A 27,243-nucleotide genomic window follows, 5' to 3' on the forward strand; every position below is an offset into this window, starting at 1 on the left:
CCCCCCCCCCCCCCCAAAAAAAAAAAAGGGGGGGGGGGGGGGGACATACACCTTTAAAATTGACTAAGCAAGGTGCCACAAGAAAAGTGTAGAAACTTCAACCTTTTGTGGGAGCTTTGATGCAAGATTAAGCAGCTTTGCCGTTATGGGTGCTTGGCCTTTTACTGGGGACTGGTTTTGTTGTGCACTGTGACAGTCGTTCACTTTCCAGGCTCTTGCGTGACATAGCACTGTCTTTGTGCACTCGTGCCCGTTGATGGAAAATGAGCTGTCGGTCACAAGGCTTTTTATGGCCTTCTCGTGTGCAGGCGCAGTATTCGTATGCGGTGATCCAAATCCTAATGAACCACCTCGATGAAAAGTACCGGCTCGAGACCGGAGCAGGTTCGAGCGAGGACACCGAGCCCAGCTCAGCAGGGGCCGTCTCCAAGGGTCCGAAGGTGCGCACGGGCATCGTCAAGGTGCTCTTCCACATTGTCACCATTGCGGCCGGCGAGAGCGTGGGACCGTCCGTGCTCGAAGTGTTCCACTCGTTGCTGAATCACTTGCGGCATTCCATCACTATCCGCAGGTGAGAGCTTCTGGAGTTCCGAGTTGTTGCTTTGAGTGCACTGTGCCATTGGAATTATGGACAGTATAGAGTTTCTTAAAATGCCCTGGCGTGGTGGCTCAGTGGTTACGGCGCTCGGCTGCTGACCTGAAAGACGCGAGTTCAATCCTGGCCATGGCGGCCGAATTTCGATGAAGGCAAAATTCTAGAGGCCCATGTGCTGTGCGATGTCAGTGCACGTTAAAGAACCCCAGGTGGTCGAAATTTCCGGAGCCCTCCACTACGGCGTCTCTCATAGCCTGAGTTTCTTCGGGACGTTAAACCCCAATAAACCAAATAAAGTTTCTCAAAATTCCCTGTAGGGAAAAGAGGCGCCACCGTCTATGTGAGTTCCTTAAGAGAACTTCATTCACTTAGCACCGGGGTTCTCAAACTTTTTGCCTCAAGGAACCCCCAACAGCCTTCAACATTTGCCAAGGAACTTCCCCCCCTCTGTCCCCATCACAGTCTGTGGTCATGAGCCTCACAATCGGTCAGTCGGTCAGTGTTGCTTGTGGTGAACCCGTGCTTTTTTTTTTCTTTTGCTGTTCTGTTCAATTTTGTACAGTCACAAGACAGACGTTTGCCTGCATTTGCGCACTTAACTAGCCAGCCTCAAATGATGCCTTGGCCGGCTTTCACTCGCAATGTTGCATCAGCGTTTTTTTTTTTACTTCTAATTTGGACAGATACTGGCTTTCTGGCGTAGATGGGCTCGCTGGTGGCAAAACTTCGCCCCAGCACCACCAGCGCCATCTAATTGCCCAAAGAAATGCCTGGCAAGATGCACATGCTTCTTGTGCACCATGCCTCTTCCACATCATCTTGCCAGCATTCTAAGCACACTTGCAGTGGTGCAGCTGTGTGCAGCAGTGTCTTGGCATGCTGTAAAGTTTGCCGGGTGAGCCACTGCCACCGACTGCTCGAAACTGAGGAATGAGCTAAGAAGATCTAATGCTCTGAAATTAATTTTAACAAACCAGGTACTGTGTCTGCTTCGCGCACACCCGCCAGATGTGTACCGGAATTGGGGTACAGGCCAGTGTGGATGCTCACAGGAAAACCACAGAAGCAGCCTGTGGAACCCAGAAGTTCCATGGGACCCAGTTTGAGAACCCCTTACCTAGGGAACGGCAGGAAGAGGACGCTTCATGTTTGGCCAGGCTAGTTTTGGCTGAAAACATGTGTTCTGCTGCAGAATCGTAGCTGCACCGCTGTGCTCTCTACTGTGCGCAGGTTCAATTTTTGTAATAGTGCATTTTTGTTTAATATGCAAGTGAGTGTTGTGTGTTAGGCTGGTATAGAAACATTCGTTGGAGTTTGCAGAACAGTTGTATTGTTAGGCTGAATCCACGTCTTCTTCCCTACACTAGTCAAACAATTATGAAGTGTCCACTTTCCAGCATTTCTGCACCTCTCCACGGATAATGAAATGACCGCAGGACCTCTTTACTCACGAGTTAAGTTTGAGAAGCTCCACGATTGACACTGCTGTCACAGCCATGTTTCCCGCAATTACTTTTCTTGTCCCTTTGCATGGTGTACATGGCAGTTTTTGGCACTGCGTGTGTTTTATTGCTAGTCAAACCTCAGTATAACAAGCTTGGATGTTATGAATGATTGGCTATATCGCAACTGTTCCTAAATAAGAAGAGGACGCCTCATGTTTGGCCATGCTAGTTTTGGCTGAAAACATGTGTGCAGTTTTTAACAAACAGGTGCAGTTCTTACCTTATCTATACCGAACGCGGTTTGCATAAAATAGTTACATCGAACTGCCGAGCACCAGGCTATGCCTGCAATGACTGGTGTAAAGCATTCGTGCCAAGGTTCACTCTTTATCGCAGTTGCAAACAGCACCATGGTAGATATAGCAATGCAAACAGTTGGTAGCAAGGTGGTTGGCACATGCTAGCACCTCTCGCATGCATTTATAAAAGCCCCTGTACCAGCAGCATGGTCGGTTGTAGCCTTCCAGCAGCCATCCTGTGCACATCGACTATCATGGAGGTGGTGAAAACGGCGATAACGTTAGTTCTGGCATCCCATTTTTCTCATGATATTGCTGTAATGTGAGGAAGCCATCCTAGTTGGCGTTCAACCTGCTGCTGCTACATGCTGACAGTGCTGTGCAAGGAAGCCAACCTAACTGGCATTTGGCACCCAGTCTTTTGTGGCCTCCACAATCACCACAAACGTCTTTGAAATGGCTCTCATACATAGGAGAAAGTCTCTCTCAGCTTCTATCCTTTCACTGACTAAACTGCACTTCTCCTGTGCGAGTTCTTGGAGAAATATTACAATTTTTGGATGTACCGAACTGTTTCGCAGTTTTTTACCTCTTTGCGACAGTTAATTCTGGATATATTACGAATTGAAAAAAGTCTGGGATTTTTCGTTATATCTGGGTTTTCGTTACATGCAGTTTTTGCGAGAAGACTCGAAAGAACAATGCAGTAGGGAAACCAAAATTAGAATAGATGAATTCACCTTGAAAATGTTTGAGTAAATCCCCGTTACTCGAAGTCAGATATGCGGAGAAAGGTTTCACAATCAAACTGATAACGCGACTGCAGCAACAGCCGCTGCTACCATCTCTGCCGCGGCTTGCGCACACCACTACGAGTGAGGTGGGGAGGGTGGGGGAGGCAAGGGCACCACAACCGAGCTAGAGGAGAGTGCATGCCGGTCACACCCACGCCACCAGCACTGCTAGACCGACCGACCGACTTCTTCCTGCATGTTCCCTCACTTGTGATGGAGGTGGTAACATCTACTAGTGTGGGGCTTTCTTCTAAGTGTGTACCTGACTACTGGTGTGCCAGCTACATAGACGGGTGCTTGACCATAAGGGAACGCTGTGACGTTTCACTCTTAAGGCAGAGCTTAAGCATCTCCGAAGTTTCTTTGCAATAACCTGTTATTTTTGCTACTTTTGAACATGAACTTTTGTAGTGCCTCGTAATATGACATTCCAAAAGTGAAAGCAGTGGAGATGCACTGACGGCGCTGGAGCATGACACGTTACTTTAACCATGGTCCCTTATTGCGATCGTGGATGTTCCTCTCATGTCAGTTCATGCCATATAGTCATGAAGCTTTCCTGCCAAATTTCTTAACTCAGCACAAGCTAACAGATAGTGAGCGTAACGAGTTCATTATATCAAGTTCAATCGCCGCAACACCTTCGTTACATAAGGTCTCAAATGGACGCGTTTCAATGGGGCAGTGTTGGGGAATTGACTGACTTCGTAATATCGAGGAATTCATTATATAGAGGTTCGTTACATCCAGGTTTTACTGTATAACAAAGTTCGACTGTAGTCCATTCTGCATGCACTATTTGCCCTTAGCTTTCTGATGGTCATGCAACAGAAGGCAATGCTCAGTAAGCTTTTTTTTTGTTTGTTTTTAGCAAATGTTACGTCAGTCCATTCATTGAAGAAGGTGGTCATGGCAGGTTTAATAAAAAAAAAAGTGTGTAACTTTAATTTCGCTTTCAGAAATCCGGTACATCGAATAGCGTATGGATTGATGTCAGATTTATCACTACAGGCCATGGTTAACTTACCCAGTTTGCAACAGAGGCACTGTATGTTTTGTCTGACTGCGCAACCGGACAGTGTGTAGTTAGCAAAGAACTCCAAAGATGAGGTGAATGAGCTAATAATTTGCTTTGGGATAATTGGTTCATCATAACATATTTTGAAGACTGCACAAAATATCTTACTATGAAATGGATGCATTGGCTGCATGGTAGAGTCTGTCGGATTTGACAGAATGTGATGCAAGGCTTAGCAGCATCAACACATGGGAGCCTGTTTCTGGCTTGCATATGCAGATTAGAGGTTGTAGTAGCTAGCCATGTGAGTTTTCTGATTTGTGCTTGAGCGCCTTCCACCGTCACCCTGGCACGGTGCAGCTCAGACGGAAGTGAGGTGGAGGACGAGCGTGAGTTCCAGGAGGCGGTGATTGCCACGCTGGGCGAGTTTGCCAACAACCTGCCCGACTATCAGAAGATTGAAATCATGATGTTCATCCTGGGTAAAGTGCCTGCCCCCCAGGGACCCGAAGAGTCCACCGACGGGGACGTCGGCTCTCCCGCCATGTCACCCAACCTCCGTGACAACTCCGAGGTGCTGCTGCAGCACATCATGCTCAAGTCACTGCTCACAGTGAGTTGATTTTGGCACCTTTGGGGTGAGCTCATGGAAACGAAGTCAGATGTTGTGAGGTGCAGGGTGTCGAGTTTGTTCAGCATAATTTGCACATTACTAATGGCTGTGAGGTAAGCAGCATACTTAGTGGTCCCCTAGTGTGCAGGGAGGGCTGCTGTTGTAAAGCATCTTAGAATTTAAATTCTGAAATGATTACAGCAAGACCACTATGCATAGACAAGAGGATTGCTGTGTGAATGCAGGGATCAGTGGTTTTAAGGTCTCTGCATATAAAAAAAAAATAACCCTTTGTATGGGTGTTGAACCTTGAACCTTCCTTAACAGTTTGGAAAAGGGTTTGTTGAGCTACAGAGAGGATTGGCATGGGAGCCGTACTGACATCAGACCAGTGACATCAGGTGCAGAGCTGGTCAGTTGCCTTGAGTGCCAACACTTGGCTAGGCCAGAATACAATCTGTTCACGATCTTGAGCTTTCATGTACTCTCATTTATGAAAGGCTTTGGGTCTCTTGTACTTCTTTTGGGTGCTGGGCAGTGTGACAGCTTGTGTGTAACGGCTTCTGAGCTTCCTTGCCTCCCCCCTTTCTCCTTGTTCACAGGTGGGCCAGAAGTACCGGACAGTGCAGTTGAGTCAAGCGTTCCCGACGGCGTTCCTGCAGTCCCTGCTGCGCATGTCACTAGCCAAAGACTCCTCGGTGCGCCTTGTCGTGCAGAACATCCTCCACACGCTGCTTGATCGGCACCAGAATCTGCCTCAGCTGAGCGTCATGCCCAACTGCCAGGTACGGGACCACAGCTGCGAGAGCTGGCACTTCCTTAGTTTCTTTCTCCACTTCATTCTCCTTTCTTTTAAAAAACCCTTTTGCTGCCACGGAAAAATGGACGATTTGGAGTGTACTGAAAGAAAAATTTTTTTTCACAAGAAGTAGCAGACCCAGTGCATATTGCAGTGCATAAAATTGTAGTTTATTAGCTACACTTCTGAGTGAAGCAAACAGCAGAGTTCTGTGTGCAAAATACTAGAACATTTATTTGTGAAATATGTCAGAAACACCAAAAAAGTGTACGGCAAAACCAAAAATTACCAGCTGCACTAAGCCAGAACTTGATTAGAGGAAAACTGGAATATGCAAACTGTTGCACAAGTTTATAGCTGTCATTCTTCCCAGTTTCAGCTATAAGGAAAAGTTATTGCACTTTCCATGACCGGTCAAGTCAGGGTTCATGGCTGTGGTGCCACTGTGAAAAGTGAAATGACAGTCAACTGAGAGGATAGCTGCTGGAAAGCGGCAACTACCGGTTATATCGCTGGTTCCGAGGCATACACTAGAAGTGTGGCAGGCGCATTCGGGTGCTGACTGTCTGGCTACCACTAGTGCCTGGCTCGCCACTAAGTCTTCTGTGGCACTGTTGGCAAAAGCAAGATAAATTGTGGACCGTAGCATTAACGCTTGCACACCATCACTAGTCACCCGTGTATTGTGGCAAAGCCTGCCGCCTGCTATCCGAGTGGGCACAGTTAGGCATTCAGCAGTTGAATACATTCATTTTATGGGAAACGGCGTTCGATATATGAAGCAGAAAATGTGTTTGTAGAAAATATTTAGTAGCAGCTTGACATAGCGAATAATTCGTAATCACCATGCATGTTATAACAAGTTTTTACTGTAAATTCCTTGAAAATGTTCTGTAATGCCTTGATTTTACAAGGAACTTTTTCAGAAGAGGTTCCGGGCAATTTAGGATCAGTTGGAAAACATCCAGAGCTTTCATGCTCAACTTTGGGCTATTACAAACCACAAATGAGAGGCCGGTGCCCTGATATCTTCCAGGCCTGAAGTTAATTCTTTTATGGGCGGATGGATGGCGGATGGAAGTTAATTCTTTTATGGGGATTCTTTTATGGGCGGATCTTGTCCATGTAATGTTGAGACAGTACAGAAATCAGACATATCATTCATGACATTGGTGCGATGTGCAAAACAGCTTCAAGGGCGAGAAGGCAGACAAGCGGAAAACAAAGTCTACGGGCAGACAGGTTTCCACGTTTTGTGCAGCGGTTGCACTTCATCAGAATCAAATTAAGATGATGCAGTATCATCGGCAGGGTCACAGATGCTTGAAACACCAAAAAAATCTGGTTGGTGCAGATTCAGCAAGATCACACGAAGCTCGATTTTGTTCGAGCGCACGCTGTCCCACGGCCGCACTATGCCAGAACCTAAACATAGTGGCGTTTCAAAAATTGCCGCCTTGCGGGGAAAATGCAAGCTATGGAAGAAATGAAAGTAGAGTATCTAAACAACAAACTAGAGAGCACAACATATCCTCAGTAACCGTGGTAGCACTGAAATCACGCTTCGAATCCGTTGATCACAGGTGATCGATGCTGAGTGGCATAGTAACAAAAGAGTTAAGCTCTGATCGAGGTAAAGCTGATCTGATCTGTTCACGCCACGGATGGAATTTGACGATCAAGATGCCGATGTGTGATGCACAGCATGATAGTGTGCTGCAGTTTAACGCAAGGCGTGATCGGCTGCGGTAGTAGCATAGTGCCCTCGTGCAGTGGCCAGCAAAGCTGATCTGTTCAAATCGCTGCAGGTTCAAAACCCAGGTGCGGCAATATTTATTTTATTTCTGCACGGGCTGTTGCTATGCTGAGTTTTGCCAGTGTCACCTTCAAGGTCAATCTTCACACAAACTCTGAGCCGGTTAGGTCTTAAATTTTCCCATCTCATGCCACGAAATTCAGGGTTTGACAGATGTAAATGCAAACTGCGGTCTTGTGGCCCTTCCCTGTGCAGGACCCAGTGGGTGAGCTGCGCGTGGAGAAGTGCTCGCGGCAGGACACGGTGTTCATGAAGAAGAACGGCCCTGACCTGCTGAGCCACATCTACGAGAACGCTCAGCTGCCCAACAACCTGCCCACCAACTTCCAGGCCCTGTACACCACGCTGGCTCTCCTTTGTGTCGAGCTCGGCAGCGAGGACGTACTCATCGAGCTGTTGAGGCTCATGTTTGCCATACAGGTGGGTGATGAATGCAGAAGGAGAAAGCAACGCAGTCGTTGTATTTTATGTGGCATGCCCCCCCTTTTTTTTTGCTTTTGATTGGTTGGTTGTCGTTTTCACTGAGTAATCTTTGATGAAACTTTGTAACTCAACCTTGCTTACCTCACTTCAACTCTCGAACTCCGCCAAGTGCAGCATTTTTACTAGCAAAATCATTTTTTTTTTTTCTCACTGGTTTCACACATGTTTGGAAGAGTTACACATGACAGTATGATGTTTATCATCAAGATAGGTTTTTGCTTTTTATGAAGTTGACAACATCCGTAATCTGTTGCACATTTTTTCTGTGGCAGCATGCAGTGACCCCACCATTACGTCAAATGCACCGAACAGCGCCAAACCACTTAAGCTGCAACATCCTGATAAAAATTGCTCCAAACTCGCTGCTTTCAAATTTGGCGGCACCATGCGCCGACTGTCCAGGCAGACCTAACTTTAGATGTCACTGCCATTTAAAAGGTTAAGGTTTGTTGAACCCCACTTATAACAAACATGACTGTCACGAGGCATTCTTTATGTCCCGCAGTTGCAGTGTGGACTTCCGTAGTGAAATTTTTTCGCCATGGTGAATTTTTTTCTTTAGAATCTGCCTTTCATCGGCGTGACTCCGACCGGGCTTCTGGCACCTGTTGGCTTCTGGCACCTTATTTTCGTTACAACAGAGTACCACACCTGGGACCTTCAATCTATCCGATTCGATGCCATAGCCACAATGCGCATTGTAACTGCTGTGTCGATGTCATTCATGCTAGGCCAGTGACTCCCCATAGGCTTTGTAAAGTCTGTAGGCTGCCTATAGATAAATCCTAGTGAATAGTCTGTAGGCAACACAGATCCTACAGCTCGTGTCCAGTGTCCTCTTTTTCTCTGTGCTTGTAAAGGTTGCGCCTACAAATTTTTGTCACGAACAGCCTCCAACTAGTCCAGCCTTCTATCCTGTTGTTCTATAGGTAATGTATAGATTTATGTCCATACACTTCTAGTAGACTTTTGTCTGTAGATAGTCTATAGGCTATGAGCAGACAAAAAGAAATGTCTATAGGAAGGGTAAGTGCAAACGCTGCTAGCTGCGTTTGCACTTTACTATTTTTTTTCAGTTATGGAACATAATGACCCTGGCGCTCTGCCATATGTTTAAAAAACGGAGCTCTATAGATCATGCATGCTTAGTGCAGGCTTTGTGTGCACTGCAGGCAGAAATGTTGACTGTGCTTCAGCCAGCAGAGGGGCCGATCAAAACTCTCCTAGCTCACAAAGATGAGGAGGTGGCTGATCTGATTAGTTGAATTTGAATGAGACAGGCACAAGTGTGCAAGAAAGTGTGACTAAGCTGGCTGACATAGATAAAAACCAAGAGGTTTTGATGTAGAGGTATAATGAAGCTTCTTAAGCTTTATAAAGAAAAGTGAACAGTCAAACACGAGCACATTTAAGGCGCTGTGCTCAAAAGTATGCGCAATCAATGCACGTATTTGCTGTTCAACTAAACATATTGTATTTCATATTTCGCAAAGGTGTCTTTACATTGCAAGCATGTCTTTACATTGCACTCAAACTTTTTGGCGTTGTTTGCCAACCTGAGAGGTTCGGGAACTAAAAGCTACATATACTCCAGATTGCTTCTAAACCAATGTTTTCACGCTTCATAGTGCTCTAGATTCGAAATTTTAGTGCTCCAGACTGCTTCTAAGTCGAAGTTCCTGTGCTTCAAAATGCTCCAGATGGGAAATTTTAGTGCTTCTAAAGTTGCTACAAATTGCATTTTTACCAGCAGCATTGCGGCAACATGCTTTTAATGTTCGAGAAACAAATACTCGTGTTGCACTTAGTGCTTTCATGGCTATATGTGACCAAAGTATAACCTGCCATGCGTGTTGCCATACATGCTAAACATATCATGCACTGAATGAATGGCGTCAAGAAAGGAAGTGCCCGCAGACATGGGTGAGCTCTTCCTAAGGTATCTTCTGGACACAGAGCTCTTATGTGTTAAATTCTCATCAACAGTATTTGCCTTGTGCAGTCGCACTAAAGTTGAATGTGTGTAAATCCACTCTTCATGAAGTTGTAATAGTATAGGAAAATTCTCCAGGCCTGGGGAATTTCTCAGTCTAGTATGCGACAGGGGTAAGAATTCACCGGGGAACTCCTTTCTCAGTGCACTGGATATATTAGCGGCCGTGGTTACGAGTGACTTGAGCATTGGTGCTAGAGCACCACTTTGTGGCTTCTACTTCATGAGTGTCCAAGTTAGGAAAATTCTTTATTTGTCGCCTGCAGTTTTATAAACTTTGGAGATGAGGTGTCTGTACCATGACTGTTTGTGTCTTGACAGAGGCCCTTAACTAAGAAGGTTGTGTTTCCTGGTCTGTGTGGTGTGCCCCAGGATCTTCCGAGCAGTGGGCTGGTGAGCATGAGTGGCGCCCACCAGGCCTCCCTGCACGCCCTGGTGGCCGCCTTCATGTTCCTCGCTGGGCAGCTCACCTCCATCCCCTCCCTCTGCAGCCACGTCAATGAGGTGAGCCTCCACTTTGTACTGCGTGCGGGCCGCCGATTGGCTTGTGACATACGAAGAGCTGCCCTGTGCATAAAAACTAGTACAGTTGCTTGTCCTTTATGGAACAACGACTGTATTCAGCCAAGCAAAATTTAGTCAGTACAAGCGTTTATACTTGATACAGGGGTGATTACACTGGCGCGCTACTGTGTGGTACAGTTTGGTGTAGTTTTGGTACTTCTGCACCCCCTGGGGAGGGCAAAACATTCCAAGAGTATCATGTTGAGAAGACATTGGGAATGCAGGATGAAAGAAGAGACGGGCAACACATCCTGTGTCATGCTCTTTCCTCAGCAAGACCTCGCACAATTTACCCTTGTTACAAACTGTCGTCAAGTGCAAGAGCCTTTGGGTTTTGCTTTTTTTAATGCGGTGCTTTGAAATAGTGTTGTTCACTTTCAGTGAGCCTGAATCCACAAAGAAATGGGTGGGGAAACAGTACTGGGTCTCTAAAGTACTCCTGTGCCTCCTGCACCTAGGTATGTTGTGCTGAGTGTTTAGAATCAGGCCAGTGCACTGCAAGCAATGAGGAGACCAGATTGATGAAACACTGTGATGCAAAAATTGTAAGGTTGCCAGTGTCACTTCCCATTCCCTCTAGATTTTACAGTGCACTGGTTAGATCATTCCCTGCTGTGTTCCTCGGTGTTGGCACCGAAAGCCTTAGCCTCATCATTTGACTGCTGCCCACGTGAAGGGCACGGGCTGGTCACGAGACCCCGCACTGGGATGTCACCATGAACATGCAGCTGTCCAAGTGTGACCAGCACCACCACATTCGTAACCAGCGTCAGTGACGTGACCTTGTGTCATAAGTAGCCATCCGAGCATGCTCCCTGCTCACAGATGACATGACTGCTCAGTGCATGAGATTGGTTGAACTATGAGACCCCTCCCCCTATTTAAATTTGGCCATATTGATGAACGAACAAGAGGAGGTAAGAACAGGCTACAAGATGGGTTGTGGGACGCAATGGACGCCGCACAGTTCGCACCTCAAAAGCACAAATCGCAAAAACATTCAACGGCTGCACTGCTCAAATGTGTTTGCGGAAAAGCATAATCGTTAGGTCGTTTACCTTTTACTGCAAAAGCCATACTAGTGTCACTGCACAAAAATCTGTTCACACCTTCAGAGACTGAGGCATCCACCCTCCAAAACTGCCACTCACCACCCTGTAGAAGGCCTCCCCGCACTAGAAAACCATGGGGCAGTGTAACACAAAAGCAGCAGGGAAATGGAATTCAAAGATGGCTCCACCACCACACACCTCCATCCACCCAGCTTCACTGTCTAGAAAAATACTACTGCATGTATGAAGCCTTGGCTTAGAGCAAAAGCAGTCTGAAAAACTTATCACAGAGTTGTCGCATCAGATGTCTGAGCATCTCGTAAATTTTGTTATTGTTCTTTCATCATCATCATCATCATGAAAGAACAATGATGAAATTTACGAGATGCTCAGACATCTGATGCGACAACTCTGTGATAAGTTTTTTTAGACTGCTTTTGCTCTAAGCCAAGGCTTCACATATGCAGTAGTATTTTAGTTATTAGTTAGTTATTAGTTATTGTTCTTTGGGTAGTGCTAATTTAGACCAGTTTTTAGATGTTGGGATGGAGAAAGCATCATGCAAACTAGACACAATGTCAGATCAACGGGTCAGCGCTTCATTCCGTATGTTCCTGCTCTTTTTGTCTGGATACCCCTGGCTGCAGGTAATAAGTGCTTGATCACGTCTCTTCTTGCCATCTTTGCCTGTATCCCCCCCGGTGATCGATGCCTCATCCCCTGCTCATCCCCCTGGTGGTTGCAGGTGATCAAGGTCCGGCGTGAGCGTGTCCCCCAGTTGCTGCCCCAGGGCCAGCAGCTGACGGGGCCCCTGGGACAGGTGCCCGAACAGGCGCTCTTCGACCGCAACGTGGTGGCCGAGGCACTGCGCAGCACAGGGCACGACCCCTCCAAGCTCTTCACGCCGTACGCACCACGTCACTCCAGTGTGCCGGGAGGTGAGCTGCCTTCAAACCACTTGCCGCATCTTTTTTGCTTGCTATGTACTTACTGGAAGTACAGTAATCCCTCGTTATAACGAAATCGCTTTACTCGAAATATCGCTTTATTCGAAATTTCTTCCGGTCGCGACCCAAACGCATGCATTTTAAGCCGCATTACTCGAAGTGCACCAAGAGCTTGACCCATTTAGAGCGAAGCGATGAGCGGAGGCATCGCTGCCGCCGAGCGTAGGCATCGCCGCCGTGGCGGTGATCCTTCACGCATGTAGTGCCAAATTAATACCGCTGACGAATAGACTCATGCAGGCATAGAACAGGCCACAAAAGTACTAAACTCACGACCGAATGACCTGCCTAGTAACGGGCACCAAGAGAGTGCCGAGTGTCCCCTGCTAAACGGGGCCAAATTCCATGGTACAGCACGCCCGAACCGTTAATCTCGGTCGGAAGCGCATTCCTGGTGTTCCCCGTGACAGAATCCACACGAAAATAAAGTTTTCCTCGCGCTTTGCGGTGCCAGAAAACCGCGGTGTCTTGGTTGCAGAAAAGTGGCTGGTCATGCTTGATTCGCGCCATTCGACTAGACAAATGGTCTAAATGCGTGGTAGGGTCAGTGAATTTTGTTGTTACGACGGGGACACGTGCGAAAAGTGAGCACGATTCACCGCGGCACGAAGTTGCGAACAGCGCCGCAGCGTCCGATCGCAGCTCGCCGTTTGCGTCCAACCTGCTAGATGTCAACGACGGCCGCCCGTGGCAAACGCGACGACGGGAAGCGGGAGCCAACGCGAGCGCGGAGAGCGGCAGCGTCATGATGACGTAGGGCGAGCTCCTTTGAGCCGGGTCGGCCTGCCCACGGCTGGTCTCGACACGCTCGCTCGCTTAGTCGCGCGTCGAGACCGGCCGTGGCCTGCCAGCCTTGACGCCGGCTGCCGGCGTTTGAAAACGCGATAGTATTGTTTGTTCAAGTTCATAGCAAGCCTTGCGGGTAAAGGTGATGACTGCGATACAAGCGAATTTCATCCAATAGCCGCTTTGGTGCTGCTGCTACTTGGTGCAGTTCGCCTGCCGTCTGCTAGCTCCGTTGCTGAAGGCGTCGCGGAAATCTAACGTATCTTTTATTATGGGACTGGTTGACAGTAAAGGGATGCCGAGTATAGCGCCTTTGTTTGAGTGCTGGCCAGTCCCGAAGCACTAACAGCTGCGGCATCGATGCGAAACCGGCTAGGCTTAGCGGCGACCAGAGCAGTCAGGGCGCGCAGTTTGTCACCGGGCCTTCCTGCAGGCGGCGTCGTTGCCAAAAGCTCCACTCTTACACAGGCATGCTGTCGTTGCTCGAATCTAGGAGGCAGACTTTATGGTAGCATGGCTGCTTTGTATTTGTCTTGTGCGAATGTGAAGTAAGCCGAAACTGCCGGCCTGTCGATCAGCCTTGATCCTGTCTGGATCACAAAAATGAGCTAAAGCTTGTTCTTGATATAGATAATAAGCTCTGGTATAAGGAATTTGAAAACTGTATCACCTTTGAGGATCGCTGACCAATACTGAGTTGCTGGTAGCAGTAAAAAATATGCTATGAGAAAATTTTGTAGCGAAAGCTACATTGGCCATGAACTTGCGATTTCACTGCGGCAGTGCTCCGAGGAGGCACAGAGACCGACCTTGAGCTGTTGCCTAGCAACCGCCGCGTGGTGTCATCCGCCAGCTTCCTCGCAGTTGTGGCGCAATTAAATCTCGACTGTTCTAGCTTTTTTTTGAGCGGTCGCTTATATCGAATTATCGCTTATAACAAATTTTTTTGCCGTCCAGCTGACTTCGTTATAAGGAGGGATTACTGTACGGTCGAGCATCACTGTAGCATTGCATTACAACTAGTACGATAACGAAGGAACTGCAGTTCACCTTGGAAACCCTCCACTTAAACACACAACAGGGAAATCCCCCGGAAAAACTCAGGGGACACATTGGGAAACGTCATTGACGTGAGATTAAGGGGGGGACACTGGTCTTTGAGACCAAAAAATCGATTTTCAAAAATGACATTTGTGGAATCTACAGCTATTATTTTTCCTTCAAGAAATCAGCCTTTTGACCATAATATTGAATTCAGATCATTGTGTGGGCTAAATTTATGCAGGAGCAGGCAATTTAATGACATGAAAATTTTGGACCTCTGGCTGTCTTAGTATGTTGATATCTCAACATATAGGACAGACAGAGATGTCCCATTGTTTGCTAAGGGAAACTGAAGGCACCGTGTGTGCAATAATCGAAGCAGATTTGTTCAATCGCACTTCAAAAATTTATAATTTTGCAAAGTTTATCAATGCATTACATTCACACCTTGAATATTGATATTCCAAGTGCTGTAAAATTACTAATGGGGGTAAAATGGAAAAATGGTTTTCATTATTGAACACTCTACTCATCATACTATGTAGCCATGGACTGAAATGATTTCTTATTGAGCAGTTTTTTTTTGCACCGAGGTACTAATGAATGACTAATTAAAATTCATTATCTTGGGAACCGACTAATTTATGAGATGGGAAATTTCATTGTTGAAATCAGTATTAAAAACTGAGCAAGGTGGTAGAGTCTCATTAGGATTGGGCTAAAAATAAGGAAAATAGATCTAAGACCAGTGTCCCCCCTTATCTGAAACCAACAATAGATAGGACCTGGCAGTACAATAATTACCAGTTAGTGTTGTCTCTGCAGAGCCAGCTGTGTTAGTCTAGTTCTGCCAGTAAACATCTTGTTGGTGTCATCATTCCATCTGCATGGCCCATTCTGCAGTAAAAGTTGGACAGGTACGTACACGTATGTAAAAGGCGGCAAGCTTGGGTGCGGCCACTCTGCTACGGCCACTGTACTTGAGTCCGCCCTTTGGGCAGAGGCCCACCTGGGGCCTCAGAGGTTCTTGGAATTGCCTGGAGGGAAAAGTGATGCCACCACCTTTGCAAGTTTCTCAACTCCTTCCTTACCGTGGGAAAACTGGCAGTTTCGGGGTGGTGTATATAATTGTTTTTTTTTTTCCAAAGTTTTTTCTTTATTGCAGCACATTATAGTGTAGCCAGTAGAATTCTCTTTTCAATGATACAAAGAAAAAACAGTATATATTGCTTATGAACGAAAAATATCTGATTGACAAAATTTGAGACACTCGCACTAGAAGTCACTAAAATATTAAACCTCCATTCTGAAAATGGGAGAATAAAATCTCAAATATATACGTTTTGTATATTACTGTGCCAAAAATTAGTATTCAAAGTTATAGAACTCTTCTTCTTTCCAGTCAGCAAAAAACAATGCAATCAATTGCTAGCGCAGCGCTTTGGGCTAACTTCACGATGCAGTCCCAAGGTGGACCCCGGGCCGTCTTGCAGATAACTGTATCCGCTACACTGCTGATGGCACGAAGTTATTCAGAATACACTAGCCCTTCATTTTATAATTCACATTCATTTTTAAAGGCCATGCTGTTATTTTCAACACTAATTCTATGTGGCTGCATAGAGCAGCTGCATCTTGCATGACTGTGACAAATTCTCAACACTGAAGTGAATTTTCTTTCTTTTGCGGTGTGTACGGTGTAAGCTGGGGCTGTGTCAACTCCAAACATGGTACTTCTGGTGAATGTTGCCCAGGGATGTAATGTCATTGCAGTTATAACAAAGTTCGCTTAGAGCTGTGAGTGTCATTGCTGCAATTGCAATGCAAGGGTGGTTTTATGGGTCAGTTTTGGGGGGGGGGGGGGGGGGGGGGGGGGGGGGGTGTTCAGGTCTTGATAGCATGCAGGCTGGGAGGGGCAAGGAGACCTCAGTGAGAACAGAATGGCTCTGTCCTGTCACTTGCACACATAGAGCGGTCGTTGGAGCAGTAGACAGGAATATCGGCATTGGAAAACCTTCTGTACAAACTGCAACACTTACAGAAAAGGAAAAAGGGGGGTGGGGGGATTCCTTGTGCTATGCCATACTGCTTGACGCGACTTGAAATAGAGGGTGGTAATGCTTGCGCAGGGGAAGCCAACGTGACACGGAGTGTGAGTGACCTCAACTCGAACAACATTGAAGTGGCCAGTGTCAACTCTTCTCCGGGCTTCATTCGAGTAAGTGCCATTCTTGGTTTGGTAAACATTGTGGGGCATGGAGCTGTCTGGTACCAGTCCCAGCTGAAAATTCCCATTCAATCCAACTGGAACCATTTGGAACAGCCCAGAAGTCAAACTGCTTCAGATTTGTTCCATTAGATTTGAAATGGAAAACTTCCAGTTATCAGCAATGTGCTTTTTCATCTTGGATGCAAAATCTGCACATTTAAAAGTCTGCTCTCAATAATTCTAACTCGTAGGGCATCAGTAAACTATTCGAAATAGGCAAAGTGTGAATTAAAAAGAATCTTTTTAATGCCGTTGGTGTTGACAGGATCAAAGCCTTTAGTACCTGTACACTGAAAATAGGTGAGCTGAAATTAGAGATTCCACTGTTCATGCAAGCTGCGCATTCTGTGGATCTGAACTAATTCCACGTGCTAACCATCACCCTTGCCTCAAAAGCTTGAAGGGCAGGGCTTCAAGGATTATGACTGGTCAGATGTTTTTTGTGTGTGTGGTGATGGAGACTACTCCCACTCCCTCTTTATAAACAAGCAGGATGAAAATACAGTGACAAATATGATAGAATGTCATGGCTTTGCATGCTTTTTACGATGCCATCATCGCACCTAGTGGCAATTGTATTGGTGGCACTACAGTACTATACCAGTATGCATGCCATGACATCCCAGTTGTTATTTGGGTTAAATTTTTCTAGTTTTTGTGTTTCTCAGTGATAGTATTTATAGCCTGCATTGTAGTTTAAAAGTGTTATGTCAGCACTCACGCTTAATTCAGTCTAGGTAATGCCATAGTTTTGTTCTGCAAGTAGGTACACAGGCTGTACCTAATCAGTTAAATTTTAGGTGGAAACAGGTTGCACAGTTTAAGTATCATGTATTTCATTTTTTTAATGGCAGAAGAGTTTGGCGCACTTAACCGTTCGTGGTCCTTATTTAGGTCTCTCCCGACGACGCAACATGACCATTCTGGCCTGCTGTCGAGCATTGCCCGACACGCTTTGCCGTGGTTGAATTGTGCACGTTTTCCTCTCTGCGCATGATGGGCTATCTCTTAAACCACACTCTGCCGAAATATTGTTGAAAAACATGGACACATAAAGGAACACCAAAAATAAACATTCCTTGAGTTGTTCTTGCACAGTGTTTTCATTTTTTTTATTTTTGCTAGTGGCTTAGATTGCTGAAGTATAGTTTCGGACCAGAACGACTGCAAAGTGGCTGAAAGTTTCAGACCTGAAAAGGTTAATGCAGATTAGGCGACACCAATTTTGCAGTATCTTTTCTTCTCACAACTTGTCATTCAAGCATAACTGATTGTCACGTGTACGGGGCTATTTGTCTGCCGCTTGTTCTACCAAGGAGTGCTTCTTAGCAAGTCATTGAGAGCATATAGCAAATAATTGGGCTGAATGCAGTGAAGGACTTATTGGGCATAGCATGGGGAGCATTGATGCAGTTCCTTCTTGGCGCTGTGGTAGGTGAGGAGCAAAAAGATGTGATGTTTGAATACATAGCCATTTTTGCAGTCTCGTGATGGTGATGACTAGAGACACAGTAAGGGTGTCTAACTAAGCATGCTGCATATCCACTGCTCTTCAAGGCTCAAGAATGGTTGATCGGGTGTGTTGGTAATGGTTTGTCATAGATGGTAAAACAGCCTATGTCCTGCTTTTGTGCATTTCTTTACCCTTTGTGACGTACATTCTCAAGGGTGTGATGTGTACAAGAGCTAGGCTGCACTTGAAAGAGAGGAGGCTGTTGTGAGGGGATAAAAGGGGTGTATTCTCTTCTGAATGCTCCCTCTGGAGAAGTGTCATTGAGGGAGTAAAAGGGGTGTATTGTCTTCTGAATGCTCCCTCTGGAGAAGTGTCATTGAGGGAGTGAAAGGGGTGTATTGTCTTCTGAATGCTCCCTCTGGAGAAGTGTCATTGAGGGAGTGAAAGGGGTGTATTGTCTTCTGAATGCTCCCTCTGGAGAAGTGTCATTGAGGGAGTAAAGGGGTGTATTGTCTTCTGAATGCTCCCTCTGGAGAAGTGTCATTGAGGGAGTGAAAGGGGTGTATTGTCTTCTGAATGCTCCCCCTGGAAAAGTGTCATTGAGGGAGTAAAAGGGGTGTATTGTCTTCTGAATGCTCCCTCTGGAGAAGTGTCATTGAGGGAGTGAAAGGGGTATACTGTCTTCTGAATGCTCCCCCTGGAAAAGTGTCATTGAGGGAGTAAAAGGGGTGTACTGTCTTCTGGATGCTCCCCCTGGAAAAGTGTCATTGAGGGAGTAAAAGGGGTATACTGTCTTCCGGATGCTCCCCCTGGAAAAGTGTCATTGAGGGAGTAAAAGGGGTGTACTGTCTTCTGGATGCACCCCCTGAAGAAGTGTTGTTGCCCGTGCAGAAGCACCCAGAGGAGGAGATAACGGTGGAGGCCCTGAAGAAGATGATGCAGGAGCCGATGGACACGCAGCAGGTGGCTGAGGAGCAGCGCTACAAGGTGCTTGAGCGCTTCCGCAGCACGCCCTTCCTCGAACTGCTGTCCAGCGCACAGCAGCACCATCAGGTGGGTGGAGTTGCAGAGCATGCTGCTGCTGAAAAGGGTTTTTCTTCGATATCTTCCGAATGCAAGTTCAATAATGGGTGCGAAATAACTTTTCCAGACAGGTAGGCTAGACCTGCCTGCTGTGCCACAATTAGTTTAATTGCAAATTGAAAAGTTATTGTATAATTTCTAATTACCACATTCATTTGCCCAAAAGAAACCTGCCTCTGTAACGAAAAAATTTACGCATCGTAACGCATGAAATCGAGGGCAACAGACCAGAAGACGACAAGACCATCTCTATCGTAGCACCATTGAGCACTATAGCCTCTTGTCCTCATTTTCATGCTCTACAGTTTGGTTGCTGTGACTGATGATTCTTACAGAGAAGGGAGGTCGCTAACCTCAATGCTGCTTACCAAACAAGGTACAAACGAACCACCTCCCTCATTTCATGTTAAGTGAATGTACACATGGCAGAAAACAATAAACTAATGACCCATCTTTCTTCCACAAATTCTGCAAATGCCTGAGAATGTTTTTAAACTCATTGCCAAAAGCATGTTCAGTCCAAACAAAACCATTGCAGTGGCCTTCACAAGGGGTAAATGATTCAGCAAGACATTCTCTCTAGGCAGTCTCACTGGTGGCATGTTATATTTGTTTGAATAATGGAAAGTTGGACTAGTCGGTTTAGCGTATACATTGGTAGCTCACGAAAACGAGAAAACAGGCTATAATAGCATCTATCTTGTCTTCTAGTCGTTTTCCTCATTTAGTTAGCCATCTCCATTGTGTGCAGCAGTGATCAGCCTTGGCAACTGAATTTTTCAAACTTTGAATTACCTTTCAAGCTGAATGTCGATCACCATTTCTGTTTCATTTTTGTTGGCGTGCAGCCACGGTCTACTATAAAGCGTGCTGTCACATCAGAATCTAATGGCACTGCTATACCATCAGGAAGTGCTATCGTCTATCACGAGTATCGTATGTACAAGGCAGCTTGAATTCGTTGTGCAGGGCACGATGCAGCCCGCCCGCTTTTTCGAGGCGTACCAACCTCCAGCCACCAGCAGCTTTGGCGCGCAGCGTGAAGGGCACAATCAGACAGACATCACAAAGCTAATAAAGTGACCACGTTGACATGCTTTGGTTCTTCCCGATATATTCTGTCTGTTTTAGCATACGGCTTGCTGCTCTCCTTTGCAGCACTTATGTGTAATAGTAGCTGTTATTACTGGTTAAGATTTTATTTCAGCATTTTGCCACCGAGGCATATGCTGCTGTGCATGTGCAACTTTTTTCACACAGACTGCACACAGTGCACGTTACGTTGAGCATGTTGACCTCAGCTAGTTAACCACTCTTCATTTGCTTCTGTCCAAACAAGTCAGCCTCAAAAGGTGTGTTTTGCAATGAAATTCAAAGCTCTTTCCGATGTAAGTTACATTTCTGGCATAAAAAGCTTATCAGTGACGAAGGAGGTGGCTGAACCCTGTGCTCATTTATCAAATATAGTCAGTTTGGCAGAAGCATAAATATACAGTATGTTTTCTAGCATGCATCATGGGGGTGTTTTCTTGCAAGGTTCTGAAAAGTGGTTGAAAGGATTTCTTGGAGTTATCCAGCCAAATAAAAAGCACCAACATATCAGCTTTGGCCAATGCTTTGATTGTGCTTATTTACTTGTAGGAGAACTGCTCATTGCTGAAGTTTGTGCACAGTACAAACTTTTGTCTCTGAAGAAAAATTTGTTCTGGTCTGGGACCACCGCGTCTCTGGGCCAATCACTTTACTAGCTAAGCTAACCTGGACGCCTAGAAATGGCAAGGCGAGCCCAAATAGACCAACTCAAAATGAGAATGAGGTTAATTGCACGAGGCTAATAAAGTTTTTGTATTCTTCCAGTGTGTTTTGGGGAATCCTGCAAAGTGGAGTAAATTTTTAGTAAAGGAGTTAATTCATAATTTACTCCTTGTAGTAAGGGAGTAAATTTGTATAATGGGAGTCCAGTAAGTAGTTCCTAAGGCAAGTGGAGGGCAACATCATAGAAACAAATGTCCTAGAATGTTTCTTTCTCCTTCATGTGCAGTGTACCTCTTGCTTAGTGCACGCATATTTGGATTGCTTTCGGAATTTGCAGGCCAATGACCTTCAGGGCAAGCTGAAGGAGATCCTGGGCAAGCTACCGGGCCCTACGATAACGGGCCAGGCATCGACAGGCAGGCACACTGGCGCAGTGACTGGTCAACATGCGCTAGATGCTCGCCTGGCCCAGGACTCACACGCGACCCCTGTGTACGAGATCAACTTCCCCGAGCTTTTTGTCTTCTAGTTCTCACATGGGGGCCACTCTGTGGCCCCACACATACGGTGCAATAAAAGAATAAGAGTCTGTTTACTTGGTCTGTACTGTGCATTGTTTTGCTTGCGTATGTCACAGCACTGAATGTCACGGAAGTCCATTCAGCTTTAACGAGGAGGAGGAGGTAGAAGAGGAAAGGCAGGGAGGTTAACCGAAAGAATAATCTGTTTGCTACCCTACACGGATGTCTCTGAAAAGCAAGCTGGAGGAAAAACCTCAAAGCAGTGCAACTCCACTTCCGCTGTATATCAGCTTTTGTAGTTGTACTTTGGTTTTATATAGCAAGAAAAGTCACTGGAAGCAGTCGCTAGAATACAAGTACACTGTATTGTCACTTGTGGATAAGGGGGAGAATTTTGTTGTGTGATGCAAACGCCATCGGTGGATGCTTTTGTGCCTTCTGGACAAATCAGCAAGATTTAGCTTGAGGTCAGGTCCCATTCTGTTGTATTTTTGCATTTGGCAAAGTTCTGGGGCTGTAAAGTTCTCGATGTCCTTTAACCATTCTTGCCTTAGGAGCAGATATCAAGATCATGCAGTAGAGGGTTATCAACACACTCTCTCGCATTTGGTACATTGACCTATGAATTGAGGTCGAAGCTCATTTCCTTGTGATAGGTGTGCTCGGTGCTGGGGCCGAACTTCTGCTGCAGCTGAACTTTGAGCAAAAGTTTGCGTGTTGTTTGGGGCACGTCCTGGAGGACGAAGTTGGCAGTGTAAGGTTCCACACTGAAGTCTGCACTTTCAGACTGTACACTGGGATGGCCATGTGAGCTGGTGCTCTCTGCAAGCAAAGGGTTTTCAGATATGCCTGGCGCAGAACGTAGAGAATATTGACCGAGTTGGCTCTTGAATCGACGCACCATTCGGGAAACCAAGGTCTTTGTACGAACTAGAGATATAAACCTCTTGTCACGAGGCTCCAGATTACGGTGATAAATGCTGGCAGCATCCCAGCAATCAGAAGTGGGAACACGCTCGTAGAGCACAGGTCCCGCTGGATTTAACCTGATGCAGTATGGGTGATCGGCAGGAGGTCGGTAGGACATAATTGAAGAAAGTGCTAAAAGCAGCACTGCAATTAGAAGTAAAAGAACCATCCTTGTATCCTTATCCAAGTCGGGAACAAGCGGTTCTATCGTGTTGTTGACTGCTGTTGTTACTTCAAAAACACGTCTTCGAACTCTCTTTCGATGCACCCAGCCATGGTCGATCTGAAAGGCGTCACGGAGCATTTCAACAGCCAGCAAAGGCGCTGTGATGGGACGTCTTGGTGCTCTGGACGTACTTCCCCTTTGAAAAAGTCTTGCAATGCCAGCCATGAATTTTGAACGACTGCTTGTACGTGGCTTTACACTTAATGAAGTGTACGTGCCTTTTGAACTGTTGGAAGTCGAGGCGGCTGTTTTTCTGAAAACGTCGAGAAAACTCTCCACAGTACTCTCAAAGGGTTCGGTCCTTTGGCGCGCCAGAGTCCTCGACGTTTCGGCCCAAGCTCCGTTCCAACTCCTGGCTGTAGTTTCTCTAGCAGGCTTCGCTGTCACGTTTCTCGTGAAAGCCCTAAGGATCGCACTAGCGCTGGCACTAGGCCGTTTTTGGAGCGTTGAGGTAGCTGACGCATTTTCCGCGGAGGAGACGTTTGGTTTTCGGTTGTTGGTTCGGATAATGACGTTGCTGCTAATGTTTGTCGTCTTTCCTCGGGACACGACGACCGATTGGGACACGATGATAGTGCCATTGTCCGTCCTTTCAACCGCTAACGGCAGCGCGGCAGCGGGGACGCACAACAAAAAGATTACTATAAGCATGGCTCACCATCTCTAACCTTGGCGGCCAGCCAGAGGTAGTTCGAGCCTTGTTTATATGCCGGCATCGGCATGCGTAGGCGCGGCGCGAATCACACCCTCGCCTCGCTTTTACTTCTTTTACGGGCTCCCGTGATCGAACTCCGCTCGTGTCCTCGAAAGAGCTCACCCGTGCACTGTGTAAATATTTTTGGTGTAAGCAAGTTCGTTGGAAAGTGCGATAATCATGGAATGTTAGCGTACACATGCGGCTCAGTGGCGATATTATGATTACGAAGCAGAGCACGAAATTTCGTTCATTATTGGCGTAGCTACTTTGGATGCTGCTCGTTCGGCGGGTATTGACCCACTTCACTGTAGTGAAACGTATCTCTAAATTCAGATGAGATTTCAACCAGGCAATGTTTCAAGTTTCAACACAAAGCAAGAGCAGACGACGCCGCGCGCTCGATAACGGCGCTCGAATGACTCGACTGTGCCGAAAACTTCCGCCTGGCGTTATCAACAACAGCTGTACGGTTTGTATCGCGACAACGACGTTCGTATCAAAGTGAACGAACTTTAAGGCGCGATAAAAACGCTTTGGCGCTCAAAAAGTGTCCGCCTAAAAAACGAACGCGCGGTATCCGACGCCTCGCAGCCGAAGCCGAAGAAGCGCTAAGGGTGGAGTCGACGGAAGCCGGAAATCACGTGAACGGCGAGGAATTTGGTGGGGCTTTTGCCAGCTCCATGGGTCCGGACTTGTGCGCTGCTGCTACCTGTTCGCGGAAGCCGCGGCCGAAATGGAGTTGACAGGCCGTCCAGCAACACGGAGACGAAGTGTCTAGCCCGAACCCATCGGGGCCAGCGATTCACCCATGTGACGTGAAGTGTCTCGGGCGCGGGGACAACGGTCTTGCCTTCCAGACGCGCTGCAAGGCGTTAAGATGGCGTCCGAACGGGAGCTGAAAGCCGTGGAGCGTATCAACCTGCGAAACACCATCAACCAGTGGAATGCCAATCGTCTCGACCTTTTCGAACTCAGTGAACCGAACGAGGTAAATGCGTGCTGGTGCGCTGGAGTCGTCCACGCGTTACGCGAGAGTGTCTTCTTCGGCCAGTGCGCCTGCCCTTCTTGTGTCAAGTGTCTCGGGGCCCAACTTTGGGCCGAGTCGTGAAGTGTGTCACGTCAAGATGGCGCCGCGCTGCACTTGTATTACGCCGAATTGACGCCTTAATAGCGGCTTTCAGCGCGGTTTCCGGCACTTGTGAGACCTCGCTGTCAACACCGGTGTCGACGGCGCCACTGTCATCGTCGTACCCGCGGGCAGTCAGGCGTGACAGCCGCCGTTAGTGGCTGCATCGCTCAAAGCGGCATCCTAAGTTCGGCTGGTTTCTGGCAGATTAGAACCTGAAAATTGGCGGTTCCCTGACGGGCTCCTAGCGCTCGTAACGCCCCGACAACCTTGTTCCTACGCGCTAAAGCTTCGGCGCACGAACTAGCATGTGCCCTCTCGAGGTCACAATAACTGCCGTACTAATTATGTAACGGCATTCAGGCGTTTCTTCCACACTTAATTTTTCTTTTTGGTTCCTTCGTTGAAACTACTGGTGCATTTTTTTTCAGGCGAAACGCAGCCTGTTATTTTGCAAGCGTTTTTAAAAGTTCAGTAACGGCGTTGTCGTCATTCTAGATACTGCTCTGTGTAACTCTATATTAATCTTTATGTTCATGAAAACACCTGCAAAAGTCCTTGTCAAAGCCTGTACAGCATTTGGGATGTGCTGACTGGAAGTAGCTGCAAAAGTTTGCATGCCCTAAGGCTGGTCAGTTTCAAGTGATATATTTCGCTTGGTACACACAAAATGATGTGCACGCTCATATTATCTTTCTGAAAAGCGGTCAAACAGGAAAACGGAACATACCAATTGCCGTCCGCATTGTGTTACTCCTGTTTGTCTTGGTTATTTCATCTGTTGCTTCCTGTTCCACATGCGGTTCGACAAGGCCTTGTGATAGCTCTTCATGCTTCACTGGACACTGTTCTTATCGTTACCTTTGAAATTGTTCTGCTCTTAAGGGATTACTTAAATAAGCCTTTGTTTTTTCTGTCATACAGTGCAATAGTAATTTCTCAAAACGTTCCCAAATTTAGCAGTTAAATGGAGCAAATAAAAAGGTAATATTCATCGGTTTCGGGTAACCAGCCATAAAGAAGCTTCACAGGAAGTGTGCCTGCCTGTTTGCAAGGTTTCTACGTTGAGTTGGTGTTTTTCTGAGCTTTGTCAGAACTGTTAGATTCCGATATTGTAGGATTATAGCTTGCCGATGAGACTAAATGCTGGCGAACCATCCCTAGGTTGATAACTGAGCTGTTAAAATCGTTATTTTTTTGAGCATCCTTCAGGGGATCTCTGCTCTCGATATGAAACAAGAGTAGTGTTGCCTTGATCGGCCGCTTAGATTTTACTCTCGGGTATCACTTGAGGTTCTCTGATGGCGATCGGTAGCAGGGTGGCGATGCTGCCCTGGAAGTCATCACTTGGAAATGCATGAAGTCTCTAGTAACTAAAGAGCCATGTCTCATAGCTGTTGCTTAGGGTTTGTGAGGTGCGAAGCTGGGGCATCCTTGTTCTGGTGTTGTGCATTGCTAGTTATTACAAGTTGTGCAATGTGAAACAATGCTGTAGTGACAAAGACCATATCGTTGAAGATGATAGAATGGCTATGAAGGGGATTTTGCATGTATCACATTTCGTGGTATATCTCAGTGATAGATGTAGGGTATCCAGCATATGCAAGTGCACTGGCCTAATCCATATTAAGAATCAGAAGTGTGTCTGATTTTTTTTCAAGATGTGCCAGTTGGTTGTAATATTACACGGGCCTTGTCGTTGAGGTCAGTGTTTATTAGACGGCGCACGCTTGTTCTAGGGGTCTGCTGCCTTCTTGGTCTATGACAGTGCACTTGACTGCATGACGCTGAAACATTAAATCAGTGTTTAAATGTAATGTCCCCATCTGGGGTTGTTCTCTTTATCCCTGTATAGTTCAGCTGCTCAGATTAGTAGGCGTGAGCTGAAAGTGACCTCTGAAAATGATTTCCTCAGAGTATGCCCTCAAGAGAGATTTCTTTTATAGCTATTAAATCGCTGTTGTGGCATGCCATGACTAAAATCTGGTTTAGGTTTGTATGTATGATCATGGAGAGTAGCTGTCATTTTATTATGAAGTGGCTATCTTGATAATGTGATCAGAATGCAAGCTTTTGGTAGTCACTGATTCAAACATGGAAAAACAGCCAGACAGCAGAAAGCAAAACGAATACAGAAAAATATTGTTTATATAGATGTTTACAAAATTGTGACTGACCTAATAGCTTCATTTAGTTAAGCTCGTATCTTGAAAGTAGCTTGGGCATCCTGGCCGGACTTTCATCACTGTCTGAGCTGGTTGCACCGAGCCTTAGTCTTGTCCATACTGGCTGTTGCCTCAAATACTGAGGGATTTGATGCTTTCTGGATGTTGTGACATTCTTCACTAATCACTTCCTTGGTTTTCCTTTGTAGTTAGAGCTTAAGAATTGGTGGGAATCTGGTCAAAGTCATTGAAGTGTAGGATCAATATTTATTGCATATTTCATTTCACTATGTGTCAGTAGCCTTGTTATCAGTTTTAAGGCTCCTCGAAATTCTTCACTGCACAGTAAACTTGTGTGGCTTCGGATGGAGAATGCAATATTCCTTTTGGTAATATTCTTGCACAACATGATTCACTTATCTTTGGTCACATTTTATGTTCTGCGGCCATTTTTAATGTGAAAGCATTAGATTTGTTGTCGTGCCAAAACCCCGCCGATGTCCAAGACAAAATTTACTGATTGGTCGAGCGGGTCACATGACCTTGTGACGCCATCACAACCTGCCCTGATGGGCCACCCTGATTAGTCGAGGTCACGTGACCCTGTGACGTCATTACAACTTGCGCACTGGGTTGTGAGCAACCTAGTTTTTAGACTGTAGCCTAGATGG

The 27,243-nt window shown here is 46.3% G+C and overlaps 2 protein-coding genes across 3 annotated transcripts in view; both read left to right on the top strand.

Annotated features, from left to right (window-relative positions):
• stmA (Protein EFR3 homolog stmA) overlaps nucleotides 1-21,463 on the top strand; it is a 30,003-nt gene extending 8,540 nt beyond the window's left edge. For both annotated transcript variants that reach the window (XM_089551547.1, XM_089551546.1), the window contains exons 8-16: nucleotides 309-571; nucleotides 4,512-4,764; nucleotides 5,367-5,549; nucleotides 7,575-7,799; nucleotides 10,228-10,359; nucleotides 12,217-12,409; nucleotides 16,438-16,526; nucleotides 18,922-19,083; nucleotides 21,206-21,463. In XM_089551547.1, coding sequence (XP_089407673.1) covers nucleotides 309-571; nucleotides 4,512-4,764; nucleotides 5,367-5,549; nucleotides 7,575-7,799; nucleotides 10,228-10,359; nucleotides 12,217-12,409; nucleotides 16,438-16,526; nucleotides 18,922-19,083; nucleotides 21,206-21,397 — 1,692 coding nt within the window. In that variant the 3' untranslated portion in view covers nucleotides 21,398-21,463. The remainder of the gene's footprint in view (nucleotides 1-308; nucleotides 572-4,511; nucleotides 4,765-5,366; nucleotides 5,550-7,574; nucleotides 7,800-10,227; nucleotides 10,360-12,216; nucleotides 12,410-16,437; nucleotides 16,527-18,921; nucleotides 19,084-21,205) is intronic.
• Nucleotides 21,464-23,263: 1,800 nt separating this feature from the next.
• cno (adherens junction formation factor afadin) overlaps nucleotides 23,264-27,243 on the top strand; it is a 46,030-nt gene continuing 42,050 nt past the window's right edge. The window contains exon 1 of the mRNA XM_089551554.1: nucleotides 23,264-24,269. Coding sequence (XP_089407680.1) covers nucleotides 24,159-24,269 — 111 coding nt within the window. The 5' untranslated portion in view covers nucleotides 23,264-24,158. The remainder of the gene's footprint in view (nucleotides 24,270-27,243) is intronic.

The sequence above is a fragment of the Amblyomma mixtum genome, chromosome 7 (assembly GCF_055824585.1).
Source record: "Amblyomma mixtum isolate Tamu chromosome 7, ASM5582458v1, whole genome shotgun sequence".
Lineage (NCBI taxonomy): Eukaryota > Metazoa > Arthropoda > Arachnida > Ixodida > Ixodidae > Amblyomma > Amblyomma mixtum.